The following is a 25,655-nucleotide window of genomic DNA, read 5'->3' as shown; positions in this document are numbered from 1 at the left end:
GTTGCTATACTTGCTGCCAGCTACATGAACTTTATTAATTTCTTTGAAATGTTACCCAACGACAAAATAGAGCAGCATAAAATGCAAATGACACATCAAGAAAAAGAAGTGACTCCTAATTAAATCCCTAAGTTATAATATTCTATAGTGGCAAGTTCAACTCCTGATAAGGAGGGAGTATTATAATTATAGTACCTTATACTACAATAAAAATCTTCAAAATTTGAAGCTTATATGTAAGGAAGTATAAAAAGTCATTTTTTTCAGTTTATGAAATTGTGACTTGCAAGACAAAAGCAAAAATGCAAAATAGCTGACACATATTGTTTGAGACTTTAAAAAATGTTTATAACTCTCAATTTTATCACAGAATATATCACTTTTCACAAGAGAACTCAGATTAAATAACACATAACCTGAAATATCTTTACACCATTAGACACAATTCCTTCAAGATTAGGGTTGAAATACATTGGTGGAAAAATGTAGGGAAGTATGCACTTTATGCTCTTTAAATACAAGCTGAATAACAAGTAGAAAAATAAGTATTTAGTGGCAGATACTTCCAAAAACTGATCTTTTAAATTCAAATTATTATAATATTCATAAAGGACTATAATAAGACTAAATTTGGAAAAAATCAAATTATAAATGTCTTTTAACTATTATCCAATATAACAAACTTCAAAATCTTTATTAAAAATATATCTGAAATAGCACTTTTAAAATATGACTCTTTATACCTTGTGCTAATGCACACTAGACTTTCAAAATTTGAAGCTGGGAGTTGAGATTTCCTGACATAAGCTAATACATTTTTCATCAGTGCTAATGAATGAAAATGATTAGTTAGATCACTGAAATGTATGCAAAAAGCTTCGTAGTTCAAGTGTCAACACTACATATCAAATTAATTTTATAAATATTTGTTCAAATAGTTATAGCTTTATTATATACTTCCGCTGTACATAAGAACTGTAATTCTAAAATCATTTAATGATTGTTAGTTTCTATATATTAAAATGTAAAATTATTAAAATTTGTGATAGCTACAGATATGAATCATAAGTATACACTAATGCCTGTTCAAACAGTATATTTGCAATGTGAACATTGGGTTTAATGATCGATTCTCAAACAGGAGGAGCTAATGCTATTATTTCTAAAACTCAGATATAAACCATATAAACCCCAGTTTTCATTTTGTCATACAGACACTTGTTTCTCATATTTTTCTCTAAAGAATTAATTTCTGTTTATTTCTGCATTATCTACCAGCCACTTTATTTTTCTATCTTGATAAATCTCTGTTTTAATGGATTAGGTTATTTCACTGATACATGCATTTTATTGCTTCTACAACATTCAAAATATTGTTTCAGGGCCTTTTTTTTTTGGTATACAAACAGAAAAAGGAAAAGCTGACTTTTAGGCTTTTGACAGGAGTCTTGTATAAGTGGAAGACTTTTAATTCTCAAATTGTTTCAGTTCAATAACTCTTTTAAAGTTGTTGCGCCAAGATGCCTGGCGGATTAAGCTCCATTGCCTTTTCTTGTTTTGAACTAATGTATTCTTGATCACCGTTTAATGAAACTATATACCACATGGAGATTTCACATTAGATAAGCCATGTGAAACCCTCATCAGACAAGTAGCTCTGGCTGGTGGTAATCCTTCAGATGAAAATTTCAGACTAGCAGGTTTTCCAATTTAAATGAGCCCCTTTAACGATAAAAAATTGGCACGGTATGATTGCTAAAAATTATTTTTAAATTTTTATGTTGCCAAAGTGCCCTGGTGGCTGTGAAAAACAGAAATACCGCCGTAAATACAGAAAACATTAACTGGTCACTGAGGGGATCCAATTTACAACCCATAGAGACAACTCACACAGCTCACTGGCACGGGCACTGTTGGGTTTGTGAAAGGGCACTCGGCTCTGCTCCCCCCACACAGGAGCGAAACTCATCTTACATATGCAATTAAATAGATTTATTCTACAAGTTTCTCTAGTCAGTGGTTATTACTCACTCTTACTTCATTGCACTCTGATCTACAGAATTTTCATGATGTGTTCAGGTAGCCTTTAGGAGGCAACAGATCTCATTATGAATTTTCAATGAAAAATCACTGTCTTGGGTTAACATGTGTTAGTTCATTCTTTATTACAGTGATTCAGCCCATGCTAAAGGCTACCTGTTCTTTATTTTTACTCTAGCCTAGAACCACTGTGCCTATTAGTATTTCTAAAGTTTGAATTGTAAGTACTAGAAATAAGTGGTTCTCAGCTTAAGTTTGATTTGTAGGTTGGGATTTCAAACAAGAGGAAAATGGAATATATTCAGATTTCTTTTCAGTGTATATTATATGTACCGGGATTGGCAAACATAGGTTTACAGTTGTGTGAATGCAAAAGACAATTTATTCTTGTATAATTATCTATTAATTATTGTATTTTCAATATGAACAACTATAAACCTACTTTTGCCCACCACTGTACCTAGTTTTTAGTCTTATTATTTCAGGTGAGTTGTGCACAAGCACAGAATATGTCAATGGTTATTCTCTTTTGTTCATAGTAGGTAATATTAATAGATATCAGTTTGAAAAGAGTACTCATGACACATTTACTCTGGGGTACCACTGTCATCTAGGTATGAAATATGGCAAAATGTTGCTTTATAGAGGAAGAGTGCTATTCAAAAAAGGTTGGCTGCTTTCAAGGAACTAAAAGCTATGAGTAAATGTTTCAAATATAAGGAATAAGGAAGGAAAACAATAGTTCTATGCAAGCAGTAAAGATAGAACAAGAGACTGGATAAGAATTCAGTTGAATATGTATGTATTGAAAGTGAAGGACCTGGTGAGGTTAAAATAGTTGTTGTAGCAAAGGGGTAAAATTGTGTCATTTTAAAAATGCGAGTCTTTGTGGGGTTTTTTTGGGGGTGGGGGAGGGCAATGTCACAAACTCAGAGTCAGATAGGATCCTTTCCTATGAATCAAATGATTTCCAGTTAGATTTGCAATATAGATGACCTAGATATAATCCGAGTATATTCTGTACTAGGGAATTATTTTATAGTTTACTAAACAAATGATGGAAAATATGTACAGTTATTAGCATCAAGTAGTACAAACTAAAAAAAAAAATTATTTCAGGGAGCAGAGTGGCCATCATTCGGTTTAGTTAAGCTGCTCACAGTTAATGAAATCAGGTCACTGCGGTGTTATTGCCCCTGTTAACTAGTTGCATTCAAGTATGGAGAAATAGAAAGCTAACTCACTCCTATGCCAGATGGTAGAGAACTGGACATAGTCTTTTCTCCCTAAAGGACAACAGTAACTGTGTAGAGATACCCACCAAATCCCTTGGGCTAAACATGCAGGATGTATGACTCCCTAGCCCCCTTCATGCTAGAAAGGTGCTCTGCAGCCTGAAGAAATCATCTGAGAGGGGCTGAGAAAGAACAATGTGCTCACCCTCCATCACCATTACTGCAGGAAGGGAAGAGTGGGAAATACAAAGGGAAACTTGCAAGGATGAATAAGCAGAGGAAGCCCCAATCTCTTCCAGAGTAAGCAGTATGATGGGAAAAGTCTTGCTTAAAAGAATAAATAAGAACCCTCTGTGACAAATGAGAAAATGCCAAAAAGAGATGGGGGTAAAAGTATATTGTATTACTTTGAATTTTTGCAAACAAACATAAAAATCCCAAAATATTACACTCTAGAATGTGTTATCTTTTTTACTATCTGGTTGATATTATCTATAGTAGTAAACCAGTTTGTTGAAAAATGAATGACCACCATTAGAAATTTTTTAAAAAATATAAACCTTTGAAAATAATAATAAAGCTGAAAGGGGAAAGTTATTACAAATATCACAGTACAGAAATATAGAAAAGCTCGTAGGTTTTTCTGACAAAGAAAAACTTAAATATATTTAGTACAATAAGTTCTGAATTGGCCCTGGCTGGCGTAGCTCAGTGGACTGAGCGCGGGCTGTGAACCAAAGTGTCGCAGGTTCGATTCCCCAGTCAGGGCACAGGCCCGGGTTGCAGGCCACAGCCCCCAGAAACCGCACACTGATGTTTCTCTCTCCCTCTCTCTCTCTTTCTCTCTCTCTCCCCCTTTCCTCTCTAAAAATAAATAAATAAAATCTTAAAAAAAGAAGTTCTGAATTGGCAACCACTTAGTTTAAGGAATTATTGTACACTTTTGAGGAGAGAACTTAACTGCCTTTCTATTGTAAATTTTCAGAAAGATCTTACACAGAAATTATCATCTAAAATCTTGATGGCTCGGTAGTTCCCAACTCTATTTTCCTGCCCATATGGTTCACCAGAATGACTGTCTCTGGATGGAGACAGCGAATATAATCTGCAAGAATAAAACCACCATTAGCACTACCGCCACCTCCAGCAACAACAAAAATAATAACAGGAGTAAAATATAGGTTTACAGAGTTCATCTTCGAGCTTCCACAAGCCCATCTTTCATCTATTCAATCATGCCTCTAATAAGAATGTATTTATTGCCTAATATGTGACAAGCATTGTACTAAGTTCAGGTTAAATGCATCTGTTACGGTTGTTGGGCCAATTAAAACCAGGACCCAAAGTTGGCCTATACTAACTGAGATTGAAATGCTATATGTTTGTTGGAATGCTGAGGAAGGAGGCCAAGTCTTAGGGAGACCTAGTCATTAATCTCTACCTGTGTTCTCTGCGAGAGTCCAGAGGAAAGTCCCTTCCCCGCTCACTGAGAGGTACAGTGGGGAAGGAAATGTCAACATTCTTAAAGAGCTCCATGGTGGTTAGTCTTGGCAGGCCAGGAAAACCATGGGAAATAGTGCTACCAAAATCAATGATCTGAACACAGTGGGATGAAAAATGTTGGAGTGGCAAGAACCAAATAATGGCATTAACTGGCAGAGAAAATGTGATAAAATGATGAACTTGAGTATGGTGCCAGTTGGGTGAAAACATCATGCAGGGTAGGGTAATAATGCCTTTCAGGATTTCATATGCTCTAGTCTAAATCAACAATCAATATATGGTACAGAATTTACAGCTATGGTAGGCAAAAGTTTAAAGATGTTCCCACAAAATTCCCATCTTTTTGTTACTCAAACACTGGTACCAGGTACTACTGAAAAATGGTTTTGCAAATGGAATTAACGAAACTAATCACCTGTCCTTAAAAAAATATGGAGATTATCCTGGATTATCCAAGCAAAGCCAATGTAATCACATTTAAATTTCAAAAACAACTGAGGAGGACAGAAAAGGAAAGCAGGAAAGATAGGGCAGAAGCAGGCGGTGGTTAGGGAAATTACAAAGGTGAGAAGGATCTGATCCACTGATTCTGAGATTGGGGCCATGTATAAAGCCCGGAGTGAGGGCCCTAATTGCTGAGTGGTCTCAGCTGATAGCCAGTGACTAAATAGAGACCAGTTTTACGATCACAAGGAACCGGGTTCCTCTAACAAACTGAGTGAGATTGGAGGCAGATTTTCCTGCAGAGCCTCCAGCACAGACCATCCTGCCAGCATCCTGATTTCAGGAGAACCCATCAGATGTTTCCACACAACTGTGAGGTGATGAATGCTATGCTATTTTAAGCATCTTAGTTTGTGACAGTTTGTTATAGCAGAAACAGGAAATTAATATAGTGGTCCAAGTATTAAGAGGTGGAAATAAAATAAATGATTTTCCAGAGGAAGCAGTAAAGGTTCTGTTCAAATGGAAGTTGAAACTGCCATCTGGTCACTTAGGGATCTTCGTGCCAGTGAATCAACAGACAAAAGAATTGTAATGCTGTCCTGGCCAGGATGACCGACCATGACTCTCAAAGGAAAATTGAGTTAACTACTACACAACACAAAGCAAGAAAGAGTGTATCTGGAATGCCGGAGTTTTTCTGTTGTATCACTTAGAATTCCCATGTCCTGTGATAGAAGTAAAAAATTACAGCCAACAGAAGCAAACTGGCTAGTAATACAAACTCTAAAGAATTGTAGATTTGGTTCATCCTGATAGACAAGGGACCACTACAAGGTGAGGTGCTGGCTGAGGGCAAAATGTATAAATAGTAGAAGAACAAAGTTATAAATACCAGACATGATCATGCTACAGAATCAAGAACCATAGTGACTATGATTAATTCTTTGTTATGATAGAAATATTACATATATATATATGCTTTTTTCCCTACACATTTCCCTTACTATTTAACATGAGATGTATTAATAGTGGTTAACTCTTTACCTTGGTATTGAAGTAACAGGATGGCCCATGGGAGGGGCGGCATTAGCTAAACATACAAGACGTGTACAAAGTGATATGGATTTTGTGTACTCTACTTTAGCCAAATTATTGCCATGCTTTTGATTGTATGGGGAATAGTCATACCATGAGAATCAGAAGCATTATCTGTAGTTGACTTTATTTGGAAGTTAAATATACTTTAGTCCAGCTTTATTGAGGTATCATTGATGAATAGAATTGCATATATGTAGGTTGTACAAAGTGACACTTTTAATACACATATGCACTTTGAAATGATTACCACAGTCAAGGTAACACATTCACCACTTTACAGTTACCATTTTTTTAAAGTTTTTTTTTTAATTTTATTTATTTATTTATTTTTAGGGAGGGAGGGAGAGAGAGAGAGAGAGAGAGAGAGAAACATCAATGTGCGGTTGCTGGGGGTTATGGCCTGCAACCCAGGCATGTACCCTGGCTGGGAATCGAACCTGGGACACTTTGGTTCCCAGCCCGCGCTCAATCCACTGAGCTACGCCAGCCAGGGCTTACAGTTACCATTTTGTGTATGTGCATGTGCGGTGAGAGCACTTAGGATCTACTCTTTTAGCAAATTTCAAGTATACAATACATAATTTTAACTATATTTTTAAAAGGTATGCATGGATATCACTCATCAAGCTTATAAGGGGCAGACTATACTGAATTATGTTGTTATAAATGTGGCTAAATCGGGGACTACATTTCTCAGAAATCCCTTCTCTATATAGTTCCAAGTCTGATTTGGACAAAGAGAAAGAAATGTGGAATTTGTGTGGAATTTGGAAGGCATAGGTGGACTAGTGGCCATCATCTTGAATGATCACCATGGTCGTATGTGATGGCAGACAGATACAGAATTGTCCATTGCATACAACTGTGAGCTTATTCTCCTCTGCTGTGCACCTTGACCATGCTCCTGACTGCTGGCCCTAGACCAACCAACAGATACTTGGCTGTGGGTCACCATGGTAGCTGATACACAAAAGCCACTGCTTCCCATACACCTCCCCATAGGTTCCCCTTTCATGGTTCTACACTGAGAGCTGGATTGGATTGGCTTCTTAGAATCCCTGGGAAGTTCAGACTTTTCCACCTACTCCAGTGCTTTAGAAGACTAGTTAGTGACTCTCTAAGTTTCCAACTCAACCTTATAGACCTTTAATTCCAAACTTTTTCCACTTGTCAGGTGGAATTCCTATAATGTATTCCTCATTCCCAAAGACTGATTCCCGACTGATCTAGAATGAATTCCTTTGCAGCTGCACAAAATTAAAAAGATGAGAGAGATAAATTTGAAGAGACTTTTCTAAGATGACCAATAGATATAATTTGTCCTTAAAAATTATATTTTATAAGTCATGATACTGTCTTTAAGCTTTGAATTCACTGTCAAGTATTACAAGAATAGTTTGCTTTCCATTCCTTATACTAAGAGATTTAGGCTCAGAGTATGCGATATAAGTCTCTTGTGAAGATTCAATGAATGTAATGCAGTGTATGAAAATATATAATATTACAGATACATTTTCCTTTGTAATATTATTTGGAAACTCCAGTTGGTAGTTAGATTTTTTAAAAAATTTTCATTTATTTATTTTTATAGAGGGAAAGGAGGGAGATAGAGAGAGAGAAACATCAATGTGTGGTTGCTGGGGGTCATGGCCTGCAACCCAGGTATGTACTCTGACTGGGAATTGAACCTGTGACACTTTGGTTCGCAGCCCGCACTCAATCCACTGAGCTACGCCAGCCAGGGCTGGTAGTTAGATTTTTAACAGATAGTCACTGAAGAGGTTTCATATACATAGAGAATACAAATTTTTAATTTCTAGCCTTCAAATATTTATTTGATATATATAGATATATATACCTCAGTACCTGTATTTCTGAACTATTTCAAAGAATAAGATGAGATAGAAGCAAATGAAATGAAATATAGAAAAGCTAAACTTGTATGGTCAGGGAAAAATACAATGGAAAAAATATCTATATATTGATAGTTGAAATCCTAGCTCTCAAAGATGATAGTAGCTGGAGCCTTTGGGAAATGCTTAAATTGTGAGGGTAGAAACCTAGCGCCTTATTAAAGAGGCTTCAGCGAGACCCATAACCCCATGTGAAGATATAAGGAGAAGTCTGGAACTTGGATAAGTTCCCTTACCTGACCATTTTAGCACACTGATCTTGGACTTCCTGCCTCCCGAACTGTGAGAATAAATATCCATATTGTTTATAAACTCCCCAGTCTGTGGTATTTTGTTATAGTATCAGGAATGGACTAAGACAGGCACTTTTCTGAGTTCTGTGAGCTTTCCAAAAATTAACTGTACCTGAGGGTGGTCGTGGGAACCCCCGAATTTGTAGCCAGCTGCTCTAAAGAGAGGGTGGTCCTGAGCACCACCACACTGATGCTGGCAACTGAAGCGAGGGCAGTCTGTGGGGACTGTGCCCACTGACTGTGCAGCTTCTTGTGTGTGTGTTTTTAATTCTTGGCTATTAAAGGTGCAGTGCCACCACATGCCAAGATATCAAAAACTGAGCACACAAGTGTCTTTTAATTATGGGTGCAAGTTATAGTACTGTATTCTGGTACCTCATCACTCCTGACAATATCTTGGCCACAACATGCACAACCAGCCCATCACCCATCACACAAAGGGTTGTTATGATGTTGTAACAGGAACAGGCTGAAATCAGGAGATACTTTTTCTGTATGTCTGAGTAAAGAGTTCCTGATGAACACAAGACTCATTTACTAATGAACATTTTGAGAAAGCCTTGATATACTGTATTCTGTCTACCTTTTAATTTCAAAAGGACAGATAATTACACAAGTCACTGTCAGCCCAGCTGGGCTTTCATTTCCCTTGATTAACCCTAGAAAACAAAGAACAATGACCACTGTAAGGCCACCTGGCACTGCGACAAATAGTAATAATACCTTATTGCTTGGCTGTTTACAGAGGGCTTCAGGTTTCTAGGGGAGAGGGGAAGGCAGTAACAGAAAAGGCACCCATTTTAATCCTAGATGTGCAGCTTCAAAACTGAGTGATTATGGGAAAGTCTTATTTAATGTCTCCAAGTTTAAGTTCCCCGACTGCAACTGTAAAATTAGAAAAATAAAACCTTTCCTGTCTGCCACACTGGTGTGTTTTATCAGCAAGATTATCCTTGTACTTGAACCCTGAAAGGGCAACTCAGAGTTGCCAAAGATAAAAATTAACATACTTTATCTTAAAGCTGTCCTCTTTCACAATTAAACTAATCTAAACTTAAGAAAAACAATGCAAGATTTTGAGTCAAAGGCTAGAAGTATTTTTACTAATTCCTTTTGCTTTTACCGTTCATTGTTTTTTTCCCATAAAGTATGTTTTACATCATAAAAATCAACAAAGGTTATGGAAAGACATTTTCATTATTTTATATAGTACTGAAAATGAACATGACACTACAATAGTTTATGTATTCCATTTCCCTTTTCTTTATAGCCTATTTCATTTTCCCTCAAACAGTTATCATTATCATGGCACCCAAATTTGAGATATGTAGCTTCCTTAGGAGTTGAGGTGCACATGTTCTCTGTGAGCAAATAAATCAGACAGTGGGGGTGCTATTTGGGTAAAGTTAACAATGCTTCCCACAGGCCACTATGCAAGTCACATTTGCGATATTTGTCAGAACATCAGGACCAAGCTCAAAAATCCTGTTTAAGAGGCTGTTCATGGTGCTAATACTTAATACAGAAAGCTTCCGATAACTCACTAAAGGTGAAGTGATAGCTAGTCTCTCTCTCTCTCTCTCTCTCTCTCTCTCATATCTAACTTTCTATCTCTATTTCTCCTGCAAAGCTCTGAGAAACAAACTAGAAATACATAGTAACTAAAAACAACTTCCTTCTTGTGGTAGAGCACTTTATGCTAAGATCTATGCTTTGGAACATTATAACCCTGTAGATACCTCATTTATGCAACATTAAATTCTCTTTTTCTTAAAGAAAGATAAGGCGGCCTTCCTGAATGTAACAAACAACTGAAGTAAAATTCCTACCATTTAAAGGAAGATAGACAGGACAATTGGAGGTCCAATGTTATACTATTCAGCATTGCTTAGTCTCTTTATGAGACATTTTAAGAAATTCTTGATTATAGACACTAATGTATAAGTATGTATTTATAATAACATAAGATATAAATAACATAAGTTTGTTGATGACTTCATCAATAGCATATAGATGAAGAAGTACTATATCAAGTCTTGGTTGTGTCAGTAATTTGCTGCCTCTTTTTGAAAACATTTTTTGATAAATACAAGAAATGTGACAATATTTACCAGCTGTATTTTAGCAGTCTCCCTTTCTTTGATTCTTTCTCTGGATAAAAAAAAAAACTATTAAAATAATGCTATGATTGTCTCTCCTCTGTGAGGCTGGTATGCTTATCAGAGTTAAGAATCCGGCTTTATTACAATTATCCTCAGCAGCTAGAATACTATATTTTATATAGTAGAAATTCAGTATATACTTATTAATTGGACTGGACCATTATCCCATCCTAAACCTTTCCAATGTGAACTCCGGAAGGGCTATTCATTGCCAAACAAGCTCAGATTGCATTTCATTCTCATTACACAATATTGGGTAAAACCATTTGCGTTAACTAAATCTTGGCCTGAATTAAAGGATATTCATTTCTCAAGGCCCCACACATAGTAGAGGGTCTAGTTGCAGTTAGCATAATCCTACTTTTCTGTAACTGCTTCCAAACCATCACCAATGTAAAAATACTCTGAGTTTTATATTAATTAAAGAATGTAACTCTTTACCTTCTCTCACCCTATGGAACTGCCATTTAATGATTTCCTGATCATTTGTCCATAGTAAGGGAAACTTTGGCCCATGGGACTCAAACCTCTTCCAGTCTATGCCATGCTCCCTATCATTCTGCTGTTTTAAAAATTAATTTTGAAAAAGAGAGAGAGATCTATTTGTAGTCCCACTTGTTTATGCATTCATTGGTTGCTTCTTCCATGTTCCCTGATTGGCAACCTTGGCATATTGGGCTAACACACGAACAAACTGAGCTACCTGGCTAGGGCCATCATCATTCTGTTTTATTTCAATATCTATGTGGATGACCTACCCACATTTTAATCTTAGAGTCTACACACTTATTCAAATCTAGTTAACTTCAATTCCATGTCCCATCACCAATTCATACCCATGGACACCTTTTTCATTCTGTCATCATCTAGAATGGCACCATGGCTGAATTTTTAAACTCTTATTATCATTCTCTGACTGTAACCTCTGTGCCTATTGCTTGCTCTATTCTTGCTACCTTTTCCATATTATAACCACCCAACTAGGACTGTGTCTTGATCTTTCTTCTCAGTCTTCCCTGTATCATTAAAGACTTCCTGAAGCCTCTGTGCGATGTATATGCTTATAGTTTCTACCACCATATCTTCACCCAGACTCCTGTTTCTTCAGTTCCAGGTTCTTAATTCACTTGGCACTGGACTCTAAGGAGCTCCTTCAAAAATATCTCAAATATGATGAATCCTGTTTCAAACTTACTTCCCAGTCCATGCTCTCTATTTTTGGATGCTGATACCAATAATCATCCTATTATCAAGGTTGAAAACCTGATATATACTTGATTAATTTTTCTTACCATCTAGCCAAGAAATCCTGACTCCACTCTATTGGGATAAAGGAGCAAGACTCTTTAATGGCATAGTCTACTGAGTCCAGCCCCAGCCATTAGGCCTTACATTCTGATGGGACCGATATCTCAGTCCACTTTGACCCATTAGCACCACATCACCATGCCACGGCAGACCAGTGGAAATCTCTGCTAATTTTAGTGGATTTTACTCACTACTATGGTAGCTTTGTTTCTTCTTGGATCAATTATTCATGACCCCAAACCTAAACTCGTTAGTGTGACAGTGAGAGCCTTCATGTTGTGGCTCCCACCTGAATATAAGGCCTTTTCCCTTGCATGTGAGCTCCCAACATGATAAACTACCTGCAATTCCCTAAGTGACACTGATTTTTTGACACCTGCATGCCTTTTCACCTATTGTTTTCACTACCTGAAGTATCCTTTCCTGAGTTACCTGTTCCTACCCTCCAAGACCTAGTTCTGTTACTATCACCTTAGCAAGCTTTCTCAAATTTCCTTGAAGCTCTTTTCTCTGGGTTCCAAAGAATTCTGTGCTTAATTCAATAAAAGCAGTTGTTGCAACTATTTTAAATTGTACCTGTTTCTTCACCATTGCTCAGTGAAGCTAATTAAGAGCAGGTGTTACCTTTCATTTACTATGCTCATAATCTCACCTAGACTTCAAAATGAATGGATAAATGAATGAATAAGTAATAATGTCCTTTATCCTTGCCAAAGTAAATTAAAATATAAATCTCATTCTTTCATTTATTATTTTAGGAGCCACATCACTCAACTGGACTTCAATCCAGCAAATGTTGAATACTTATTAAGTTCTAGACTTTGTGATAGACTGGAAATACATGAGTGAGGCTTTCTTCTCCTCAAAGGTATTGCCAGTTGGAACAGGCACCAAATATTTAAGCAAAACCACATAATATGACATATAATACAATCTCTCCCTCAATCTTGTCTCTTTTCCCTTTGCTGTAAAATATGCATGGGGTTTGTAATGTGCAAGCAAACAACTAGAAATATATAAATCCCTTTAACACCAAAACTACTGAAAGAGTATTCCAAAGCTGCATTCTCCAACTCTTCTCAATGCTCTTGCTCCTTTCACCATTATATTTAATCTTCAGCCTTTATTAATTTGCTGCTACTACTCTTTCTGTCACTAATGCTCTACTACTTGCCAAACTAAGAACGATATCAGAGTTTAAAAATTCAGCTGTGGTTCCATTCTGGATAATGACAGAATGAGAAGAATGTCCATGGTATGGGGACATGGAATTGAAGTTAACTAGATTTGAATAAGTGCATAGACTCCATAATTAAAATATTGGATAGGTCATCCAGATAGATATTTAAATAAAACACAATGATAGTGACCCTGGTAGGGTAGCTCAGTTGGTTAGAGCATCAGCCCAATACATGAAGGTTGCAGATTCAAACTCTAGTCAGGACACATAAAAGAAGCAACCAATGAAGATTTCAAATAAACAACCTAACTTGACACCTCAAGGAGTTAGAAAAAGAAGAACAAAGTAAGCCCAAAGTTAGAAGAAAGAAAATAACAGACATCAGAGCAGAAGTAAATGAAATACAGGCCAGAAAAATAATAGAAGAGAACAACACTAAAAGCTGGTTTATTGAAAAGATAAACAGAATTATATCTTTAGCTAGAATAAGAAAAAAGAGAGAGTATTCAAGTAAAATAAAAAATGAAAGAGAAAATATTACAACTGATACAATGGAAATAAAAGGGTTTATAAAAAGAAGAATAAAAATAATATTATTATCTCAATATATGTAGGAAAAGCATTTGACAAAATCCAACATCTATTCATGATAAAAATTTTAACAAACTAGGTAAGAAGGAAGGTGCCTCAACATAATAAAGACTATAGACAGGTATACCTCGTTTTATTGTGCATCATAGATACTAAACCTTTACAAATTGAAGGTCTGTGACAATCCTCTATCAAACAAGTGTATCAGTGCCATCTTTCCAACAGGCTCAAATGATAGTATTCTTCCACAATAAATTAATTTTGTAATTAAGGAATGTACATTGTTTTTAAAAACATAATGCTATTGCATACAACATACTACAGTATAGCATAAAAGTAACTTTTATATGATCTGGGAATGCAAAAATTTTGTGTGACTCACTTTTTCCTGATATTTGCTTACTGCAGTGCTCTGGAATAGAACCTGTGATATTTCTGAGGTATGACTGTATGATAAGCCCGCAGCTAATATCATTCTCAATGTTGAAAAACTGGAAGTGTTCTTTCATATGAAGAACCAGATGCCACTTCTATTCAACATAGTACTGAAAGTCCCAGCCAGAGTAATTAGGCAAGGGGAAGAAATGCATCCAAATAGGATAGGAAGATGTAAACTAGATTCTAAGAGCCACATGCAAAAAAGTGAAATGAGACTCTTATTTAATACCACTCATGAAAATCAAATTGAAATAGATTAGTCTTAAATGTAAGACCTATAACTTAAAACTCCTAGAAGAAAATATAGGAAAATACCCTTGACATTGGTCTTGAAATATTTTTATATGACACAGAAATGACATGAAACAATGTAAAAGTACATGAATAAAAATGAAGCAAATTAAAAAGCTTCTGCACAGCAAAACAAATAAATTGAAAGACAACCTACCAAATGGGAGAACACATTTGCAAATGATGTGCCTAATAAAGTTGTTAGTATTCAAAATACATAAGTAATTCATACAATTCAGTAGCAAAAAAGAAAAAAAGAAATAGTTACATTGAAATTTCACAAAGGACTTGAATAGACATTTTTCTGAAATAGATGCACAAGGAAGATATACAAATGGCCAACAGATAAATGAAAGGGCACTCAACATCATTAATCATCAAGGAAATGCAAGTCAAAACAACAGTGAGATATACTTATACACTGTTGGTGGGAATGTAAATTGGTATAACCATTGTGAAAAACAGTATGGATATTCGTCAAAAAATTAGAAATACCATATGATCCAGCAATCCCACTTCTAGGTATGAATGTAGACAAAATAAAACCAGTATTTCAAGGAGATATCCATACTCCCATGTTTATTGCATCCTTAATAGCCAAGAAATGGAAACAACCTAAGTGTCTGTCATTGGATGAATAGAGAAAAATATTCATATATTTATATGGATGAATAGAGAAAGTATTCATATATTTATACATATATATGCATATGAATACTATTCAGCCATGAGAAAGAAGGAACTTCAGTCATATGCTACAAAACAGATGCACCTAGCAGACATTATGCTAAATGAAATGAACCAAACAGAGGTAGACAAATATTGTACAATCTCACTTATTTCAGAATCTGAAAAAAAAACCTGAGCTCATAGAAAGAGTAAAATGGTGATTACCAAGGGGCAGTGGGGCAGGGGGAATGAAAAGGGGAGATGCTGATCCAAGGGTATAAGTCTTCAGTTTTAAGATGAATGACTTCTGGGGATCTAATGTATTACATAATAGCTATAGATAATAATGCTGTATTATATATTTTCAATTTGCTAAGAAAGTAGATCTTAAGCATTCTTACCATATACACACAAAAAAGATAACTATATATCCATATCAAATCATTGCATTGTACATTTTAAATATATATAATTTTATTTATTAATTATGAACACATAAATTTGTTAAATGATTTTTATTTAATTTGTATAGTATTATCAATTATTACTATAGTTTATGTGCCATAGATAATTTATATAGAAATAAATATGTTTAGTCTGACCAGGTTATTATACTTTTCATGTCATATAAGTTCCTATATTTCAATCTAATTGAATGTCATAGTTTATTAGCAATATGTGAGATTTCCTACATGAAGCAATTATGGGTTTTGCTTTATATGTTTGTAGGTCATGTTATTCAGTGCATACAGGCTCATAATTACTAAATGAGCATTTTTGTCACAATATGTTTGATATATAATGACAATACTCTCCTGCATATTATTTTACAGTTAATGTTATCAACACCTGTTCTTTTTGTTAGACTAAACTAATTTTACATTTCATCATCAACTATTCTGGCTTATTTTTTTAATATGCATGTAACCTTTACAGGGCAATAATTAGACAATTTTGTTGTTTTCCATCCATTCTGATTTAGTAATTTAATTAATTTATAAGATAGTTATATTTGTTCTTGCTTCTTTCATCTTACTTCATGCTTTCTGTGTTGATATGACCTTCCTACTTTTGTCATTATTACTTCTTTGGTATATCAACTACTTTGGTTTTATTTTATTGCTTTTAATAACATAAAGTATAAAAATTCTACTTGTATTATATCACTGTTTCAAATTTCCATCTGAATGTGCTCTTATATTAGTAATACAGATAAACAATGAGAGATAAATTTGAGAATGTAGGTTTGAGATGTATCATGAAGAGCCAGTAGAAAGTTGTAAACACTTAATTTGTAAACAGGTAGGAGACATAAAGAATTTCTGAGGAGTACAATGTGGTTGTAGAAAAATCAATTAGACAGCATTATGTAGGATTAATTGAAGTTAAATAAAAGTACAAGTTGCAAATATGTTTCAAGAAAGCACTTTTGTAATTAAAGTGAAGTGTGAGAGGGAATGAGGATTATAGACTTAATAGAGGCTGACGTCAAATTATATATATAAATAATGTGGCACATTACCAGATGACTGAAAAACTATATGGTGGCATTTATAATGAATTTTTTTGATGACTGGCTTCATTAGAAGATGATTTTGGGGGTGTGATAGAAACTATAGAAGAGGAAACAAGTACCTAATAACCCACCATGCAAAAACTGAGTTTGGGAGAAGGAATAGAAATCAAGGAGAAGATTGGTGAGTCACCTACTATATTGTCAGTTGAAGCAAGGCAACTCATGAAACACTTCCCTTTAAAGGGAAGTGTTAGAGAATATTTGAAGACAGAACCTGGGTGCACAGTTGTTACATTATATCTCAGCATTTTTAAAAAATTCAGCTTCTTGACTACTAGGGGTAGGCTCTGAAGACTCTACATTTGTTGTCTGGGAGTGTAAGTTCCACATATTTGAGAATTTTCTGTTTTCATCCTATAATTAATTTCTAGTTTCATACAATTGTGGTTGTATTGTATACAATTATACATGGTATAATTTCAATCTTCTTAAATTTGTTAAGACCTGTTTTGTGACCTAATATATGTCTATCCTGGAGAATATTCTGTGTGTGCTTAAGAAGAATGTGTCTTCTGCTGCCGTTGGATTGAATATTCTATATGTCTGTTTTGTTCTAACATGCAGTTCAAGTCCAATGTTTCCTTATTGATTTCCGTCTAGATGATTTATCCATTGTTGAAACTGAGATATTGAGGTCTCCTACTATTATTGTATTGTTTTCTATTTCTCCCTTCACATCTGTTAGTATTTTGCTTAATATATTTAGGTGCTACACTGACATTTTAATCTTAAACAACTGCATGTACAAATTATAGGCAGTAAAAAGTTCATGACATTAAAAAATCTGTCATTTAAAGATATCTGACATGAATTGTCTACTGAAAAAGACTACAATTAAGTCCAAAACCACATTATATGTTATCTAAAGTTTGTGTATATTTTTCCTGAACTATTGTATTAGCTATTTATACTTCTAATTCTGTGGTGTGTTTTCTCAGTCCTCAATTAATTCCACTGTGGCTTTTATAAAGTCTTATGTTAAACATTTCCTTCAAATGATCCATAACTGTGATCAATTCTTTTGTCCAGAGGGGACACCCCCAGAACAGTAACATCACATACACAGTGATGTCTAATAAGACTTGTTTCTTTGGCCTGACCTAGGTATTTCAATAGGTTAGAGCATTGTCCTAATAAGCCAAGGTTGTAGGTTTGATCCACAGTCAGGGCACATATAAGAATCAACCAATGAAAGCTTAAGTGGAACAAGTTGATGTTTCTCTCTCTCTCTCTCATCTCTTTCAAATCAATCAATAAAATAAAATGATTTTAAATATGCTTTTCACAACACATTTTGACAAATTTTTATATCATCCAATTTCCAAACATAGGTGAGAATAGGTTTTCTATGAAGGATTGCTTTGTCTTTCTACTCTTTGATACTGACAACTGACCCTAAACAGTGCCACTAATGATGAGATACAGTCACTAAACTGTGCATGTTCAAACTCTATGCTTCTGATCACATGAGATGAATGCATGACAAACTGCTATCCAAGCACTGATGAAAGAAAATTGCATATAAATTCAAGGTTATTTGAGAAGCATTATTGAAATATTTAGCAGAATCCTTTAATTGCTAGGAAGCGATAGACAATTGAACCATTTTCACCTAGAGGGAACAGACTGAATGGTAGTAAATTTCTCACATATTATCAGGAAGAGAGAGTGAACGCAGCAGGAGCCCTTGCTGAAGTGTCAGGCTGGTGCAGTATGGGACGTATCTCTGACAGGCTGCTGCCTGTAGCCATTGCCATGCATGGTGACATCAAAATCACCAAATAAGAATATGTGTATCCACTTATTCATTCAGCTACTGAATGAGTATTGATGGAGTGCCTCCCTTGTGCCAGGTTTAGTTCTGAGCTTTTAGGATACAGAGACTGTGACAGAAAACTCTCCCATCCTCATAATAAGATTTTGTGTCTTTTAAAATGTACCATAAGGGTATTTCAGAAAATCAGATATAAATAAGTAAAAATTAATGAGAAAAAAAAGCTCAGATAGAGATTAGTACTAAGGGGAAAAAAAGAGCATGTGATGTGTCCAAGGCACACTTCAGAATGGGAAGACAGGGACAGGCTTTGGGATGAGAAAAAATACAAATCTCAGTTACTGAGAGGCCAGTTATACAGGGCTTTTTCTTTCTCTCTCTCCTGCTGACCATATTTTGCCATTTCACTAATTATTATTGTTCCATTAAGTGTTGAAATGCTAGTCAATAAATGATTATTGAGATCCCACTGTGTTCTCAGCACCAGTACGATTGGAAAATGTGGTTGAATTCAAACAACTAATTCTACTGCTGTGATAAAATACGAGGCGGGGAATGATGCTTGTCAGTAAATAACTTAAGCTCTCTTGTTTTGAGGGGCACGGCCGAGTCTGAGCTTTCCCAGCCTTTCACACATCACGTCTCTGAGACCCAGCCATCAGAGTTTCACCTCCTCCAAGAGGAGGCGTCGTTTACTGCCACTAGATGGCGCCAATTATTTTCCTATTAGGCCAACAAAACAAAACCTTTTTCTAGGTAACGGCTAAATCTTAAATGGAAGAATGTTACTTAGCACTATTATTAATAAAAGTATTGTTATTTTATTAATATTTATCTTATAGGCAAGACCAGAGCTAGCAATAAAAATTGTGTGTTCATTTACTCACATACCTATTTATTCAATGTATGATCTATCACATATAATCTTTAAAAAAATATATTATCAAGGTCTTTGGAAACACAAATAAAAGTAACTGAGTATATTAAATATATATAGCAATTGAATATATAAATATCAGGATTAAAAGTAGCTGATAAAAGTATATTATGATATACCCATGTGTCTCTCAAAAATAAGTAATATAAATACATTGAAAAATCCATGGCATTTATTATTACAATTAAATGTAAAAATGTGAAATTGGATAAGAATCACTTAAGTAATCTATACTACTTAATCTACATCACTTAGTCATATCTATATAAAATTTTAGTATGTATATTTTTACAAAACAATAAAAAATCAGATCTGAAAATATATATTTTTTCACATAATTTCCCTGTTTCTAACTAGTAAGTGCAATTAAAATATGCAAATTGTTTCTAAAGAAAAAGGACACAAAATATTCTCATTTTTAAACAAGTAATTAGTAAACATTCAAAGTATGTTTATTCAGATACAAAATGTAAATATTCTCACATTGCTCATTAAAAATATATAAATAGTTCTAGAATAAATATAACAGTTTTTTCTTTAAATCTCTAAATTATAATTGACATTAAGTATTATTTTATATTATTTTGCAGTATATGGTATAGTGGTCAGACATTTACATAATTTATGAAGTGATCCCCCAATAAGTCTAATACCCACCTGGTACCACACAGTTATTATGACATTGACATTATTGACTATATTGTCTATGTTGTACTTTACCTCCCTAACCACCTTTTAACTGTCAGTTTGTAGTTCGAGATCCCTTCACCTTTACCACTCAGCCCCCTAACCCCTTTTTCATCAGGCAATCGCCAGTCTCATCTCTGTATCTGTTAATGTAAGTCTGTCTCTGTTTGTTCATTTGTTTTGTTCTTTAGATTCCATGTAAGTGAAATCATATGGAATTTGTCTTTCTTGGTTGACTTATTTCATTTAGCTCAATACCCTCTAGGCTTATTGATAAGTCTCAAATAGTAAGGTTTCATTCTGTTTTACATTCAAGTAATATTCCATTTATATATGTACCACATCTTCTTTATCCAATCATCTACTGATGGGTGCTTGGGTTGTTTCCATATCTTGGCTATTTTAAGTAACACTGCAATGAACATGGGGGTCCATATATCTTTTCAAATTAGTGTTTTGGATTTCTTCAGACAAATATCCAGAAGTGGAATTGCTGGGTCATAAGGGAGTTCTATTTTTAATTTTTTGAGGAACCTCCATACTATTTTAAATAGCAGCTGCATCAATTTTCAATCCCACCAACAGTGCATGAGGGTTCCCTTTTCTCCACATCCTCACCAACACTTGTTGTTTGCTGATTATTGATGACAGCCATTCTGACAGGTGCAAGGCGACATCTCACTGTGGTTTAAACTTGTATTTCTCTAATGATTAATGACATGGAGCATCTTTTCATATGTCTATTGGCCATCTGCATGTCCTCTTTGGAGAAGCATCTATTCAGGTCCTTTGGCCATTTTTTAAATTGGATTACTTGTTGTTTGTTTGTGTTTTGGGGAGGTATTTAGTTGTATAAGTTCTTTTTTTCATTTTTAATTATTTAGTGTATGTTTTCCATTACCATTTAGTTCCCTTACACAATCCCACACTGTTGTCCATGTCCATGAGTCCTTATTCCTTCCTGCTCAATCCCTCCACCCCTCCTATACTTTTAAAGCAGTAGCTTTCCAAATTAAATAAAGTACAATGACAAAATCAGGATACACATAAAATGCATTGAAAACCACATGTTGTATGAATATATTATAATTACTTAAAAGGAAAAGTGAAAAGTTACATTTATTATGCTAACAGATTTATTTTTAAATTTTAAACATCTTTGCTAACTCAGGATGCAAAATGAGTGCTTCAAACTCTCTGCTACTTGGACTCTCCTTGTATTTCCTTCACTCTAAAATACTCAGAAAAGAATACTCACTTTAATATCTGCCAGAGTTTTTTGCCTCATGGCAAGGAGATTTCTATATTTCTGTCCTTCCTCAGAGAGCCTTTGTTCGCAGGCTTTCTGCTCACTCATGAGATGATCGTAAACAGCTTGTGCTTGTTCCTTTTTAAATTTTATAGTTAAAAATTGCTCCCTATTAAGAAAGAATTGCAATTACTACTAGTCAACGTATATTTTATTTCCTAAAATATACTTATGATACATTTTTAAAGACCCAATATTGAAAAATCTTAGAACCAGAGGGCTTTGGGAAAATTTCCCAGTCTCTTCTATCACCTCCACAGAGCTGCACTTAAGAGATCCAAGTGCAAGAAAATCTCTGACAAAATCCAGTGGATTCTCTTGGACGTTGACCCACCATACCTCTATTTTCTTGGCATTCCAAAAGACCTCCTCCTCCATGCAGCATGTAAGTCCAAACACATTCTGGTTAGATTAAGCCAACCAGCCCTGTGACTGATTATCCAGGAGTAATAATGTACGTTACAATAGCTCAACAAGATGCAAGACAAAGACCTAATTGCATGTGGAAGAGGCTCACTAAGTGTAATCAAGGAATCGTGCTTTCAAATTTGCTGACAAAGGTGTAGTGGAGAGAGAAAAAATGAGTACGTAGTGTTGAGCTGCTGAATCAACCAACCCTGTAGCTTACCTTGCCCACAGCCTCCTCTTCTATATTATGCATTCACCTATTGTTTAAGCTGGTGTGCAAATGTGTTTGTGTGAGCATACATGTGCATGCATGCATGTACATGTCTGTGTATTTTGTCATATGTAACTAAATACATTTTGACAAGGAGATAAAATAATTTTTACACTGAAATTAATAGTAAAGTAAATAACAATAGTAGTAGAATAAACATTAAAAAGTGGTTACTATAATAGTGCAAAAATAAATATACTTTAGAAATAATTTCCAGAGTTGATAAGCAACTCATAATCTAGAATAAGCAGAGCTGCAAAAACTCAGTACAGCCTTTTACCCACATCCGTTTTCATCTCTACTGGTATAGAAAATTGAATCATTTGCACAGTTAGCTATAAAGACAGCAGGACTAAAATTTTTGAGGGGCTGAAATGTTAAAGTGCTTTGAATGTAATATCTCATTTAATATAACCACAACCCTATGGAAGAATAATTATTACAGCAATTTACTGATGAGGAACCTGAACTTCAATATAATTAGCTTGTGTAAGCTAATTAGTAAATGACAGACAATTCAAATCCAGTTCTGTCTGGCTCTGTTTGATTCAGCAGCTCAGCATTCAAATACTCATTTTTTTCTTCTCTCCTCTATGACTGTTAGTAGTGAATTTGAAACTGTGACTCTTCATTCACACTTTACATGCAAACTTCTCCTGCTGCATGAAATAAGCCCCTCTCTTTTCATCTGCCTTGACCTTGGTTTTTCTAATTCATCATTTACACAAACAACATCCAAAATTCTTATGTCATGTCCTCTATACCATAAGTATTCTGTAATCTGGACGTTCTGAAACATGGCGATCCAGTTCACACAGGGAGGAGCAGGCATGACCAAAGACAAAACTCTCATACTTACTCCCAGCAAACATTACTATATCTTGATCCCATATACTTTATTCTCTACACTAAGTATTTTAATATTAGATTGTATTCAATATAGCATCGTATTAATTTCATATGTGTTATGCACACTACATGTGTTCAGATGTGTGTATATGCATGAAAATAGTGTTTCCTTTCTCGTAGTGATGAAGGACAAACACTGGAGTCCTGTGTGTCTGGGTTTGGACCCCTTCACTTTCTAGGTAAGAAACAGTTGTAAAAACTGAGTGAGAGCCGGCAGGGGCCTTGTTAACTATTCTTTTTATTGACATATTTCAATTGTTTTACATATGCAAGGTTTGCCTCTCTGAAAATATCTTCAGACACATAAAGATACACCTTCCCACCTGATATTCTTTGTTCTTCATGGTGCTTGGCTCTATGCACACTATGGGTTCTTAATAAATAATGATTAACTCGACATGGTCACCTATTGAAAGTACCAATAGTTTATCCTTAAGTCATGTGCCACTTAACAATGTGATATGTTCTGAGAAATGTGTTGTCAGGTGACACTGATGTCCTTGTGCACACATCATAGAGTGCACTCACACGAAGCTAGATGGCACAGCGGACTACATACACGTCCAGGCTAGATGCTGGAGCCTGTTGTTCCTGCAACTTGTGCTGCAATAATTAAAATAATTAAAAGTATGCTATGATAAATACATAAACCAGTAACAGTCATTTATTTTCATTGTAAGTATTATGTACTGTACATAACTGTATGTGCTGTACTTTTATATGACTGGCAACACAGCAGGTTGGTTTACAGTGGCCTCACCAAAAACACAAAAGTCATGTGTTGAGTTGACATTAGCAATGGCTATGACGTACCGGGCAGTAGGAAGTTTTCAGCTACATTATAGCCTTAGGAAACCATTGTTGTGCCTGGGGTCAGTCGCTGACTAAAACATTGTTTTGCAGTACATGACTGCACAGGTACTGTGTGTGATTATCTGCAATAATCTTCTCTTCCAGTCCTGGTTTAGGGACTCAATTTGGATGGTTGAAATAACACTTTGGAACAGGATGGACTTAATCTGGAGCTAGCTCTACCACCAGTTAGTTATCTGTGCAATCTGGAGGCAATCATTAAATTTCCTTGAACTTCTGTTTACTCAGCAGTCACATGGGAATGTTATAACCAAATTCAAGGATTTGTTGAAAGAACTGGATGAGATAAGGTACACAGGCTTCCTTGCAGAGCACCTGGCATGTTAGGAAGATAATCAATGGCAGCTTTAAATATTACTTGCCATTATCTCTGTTAACTAATAGATTTGTAAGCAAGGCCACAGGGCCATCTATTCTTTTTCTTTTTCCTGTGGAAAGGCAGATTTTGTCAGGTTGAGAGAGAGAATTAATTCACTGGGACATGAATTAATCCACTTTTGTCTCAAGAGCAATATAATCTAGCCACAGGGTGGAAGAAAATGTTAGGATTGAAGTGATAAGAATTCTGAAGAAAAAAAAATCTCTAGCTCACGAATTAGATCTTTTTAAGTTTAATGTGAATTATATAATTTTAGGTTGATACCTTTGAGCTCCAAAATATTTTTACAGATAACAAACAATGTAGATAAATGTCTTGCAAAGTATACCACGTTTCCTTGGTTTCTTACATGATTACTGAATATGATTTAGTCTTTTTCAGATCAAGCTACATGATCATTTGGAAAAGAAGTTTTTACCCTATGGTAATAGCTAAACAAAATTTTTTTGAGTACACTGACACAACTCTATTAAGGTATATGGCATTAGGCTGTGCATAAATATTTCTCTGAGACTTTACTCCTTGAGTGGTATGATTTTACTAATGCTGTATTAGCCTTCTATATTTAAATCCAAGCACAATTCCTAAGTGTGACCAATGTGTATTCCCTCAACAGCCCTCCAAGCCCTGTTTCCAACGTATTGCACAATAGGAAATAAGAACCAAGAGGGAGAAAATGAAGAATATTTTAAGTTCTAAGTGAGAGTATATGGACACACTAAGGCTCTTAAGCATGATTATTCTTCAAGAGAAAGGCTTTGCTAACCCTCGTCATGTCACATATGGGGCATTTGACTAACGCGGGGACTGGAAAAGAGGCTTTTGAATAAATTACGTGAGGTTTTGTAGAACATCTGTTTCTAAACTGTCACCTTAAAACTTGTCAAAAAAGTTTGAGTGAAAATCTTTATGTTATTAACTATGTCAGTAAGTGAGAAATACTAAAATTTGTGGGAGGGTCCATTAATATCATAAGAAAGAAAAATTTTTATACTTGGAAAAAGAGAAGCATTCTCAGTTATTCAAATTAAACCAAGGGGGAGCAGTAAAAAGGAAAAGCAATTTATGATTCTCTTTTTAAACCAAAATTGTCACATAGCACATCAAACTATGATAGAAAATATGGATTATTTTTAAAAATGGAAATTTTATTTTATCTCTTTTATAAATAATAAACATTTAGTAGTTTGATACAATTTAAGAACTTACTTCAAATTGCGAAGTATCTTATCAAAATTTTTCTTTTCCTCTTCTTTTTCTTCCAGGTCCTTATTCAATGTATTTATTTTTGTATGATAAACCACTGTTTTACTTTTAGTTGTCGCTATTTCATTAAATATTATTGAGTATCTTTCCTGTAAAAC

The 25,655-nt window shown here is 34.9% G+C and overlaps 1 protein-coding gene across 1 annotated transcript in view; it reads right to left on the bottom strand.

Moving 5' to 3' along the window:
• Positions 1-25,655, bottom strand: part of CCDC178 (coiled-coil domain containing 178) — a 288,569-nt gene that overhangs the window by 167,046 nt on the left and 95,868 nt on the right. The window contains exons 17-18 of the mRNA XM_036009438.1: positions 25,501-25,646; positions 21,401-21,560 (exon numbers count right to left, since the gene is read on the bottom strand). Coding sequence (XP_035865331.1) covers positions 21,401-21,560; positions 25,501-25,646 — 306 coding nt within the window. The remainder of the gene's footprint in view (positions 1-21,400; positions 21,561-25,500; positions 25,647-25,655) is intronic.

This window comes from Phyllostomus discolor, chromosome 9, assembly GCF_004126475.2.
Source record: "Phyllostomus discolor isolate MPI-MPIP mPhyDis1 chromosome 9, mPhyDis1.pri.v3, whole genome shotgun sequence".
Taxonomy (NCBI): Eukaryota; Metazoa; Chordata; class Mammalia; order Chiroptera; family Phyllostomidae; genus Phyllostomus; species Phyllostomus discolor.
This window is presented reverse-complemented; position numbering and strand designations above follow the sequence as displayed.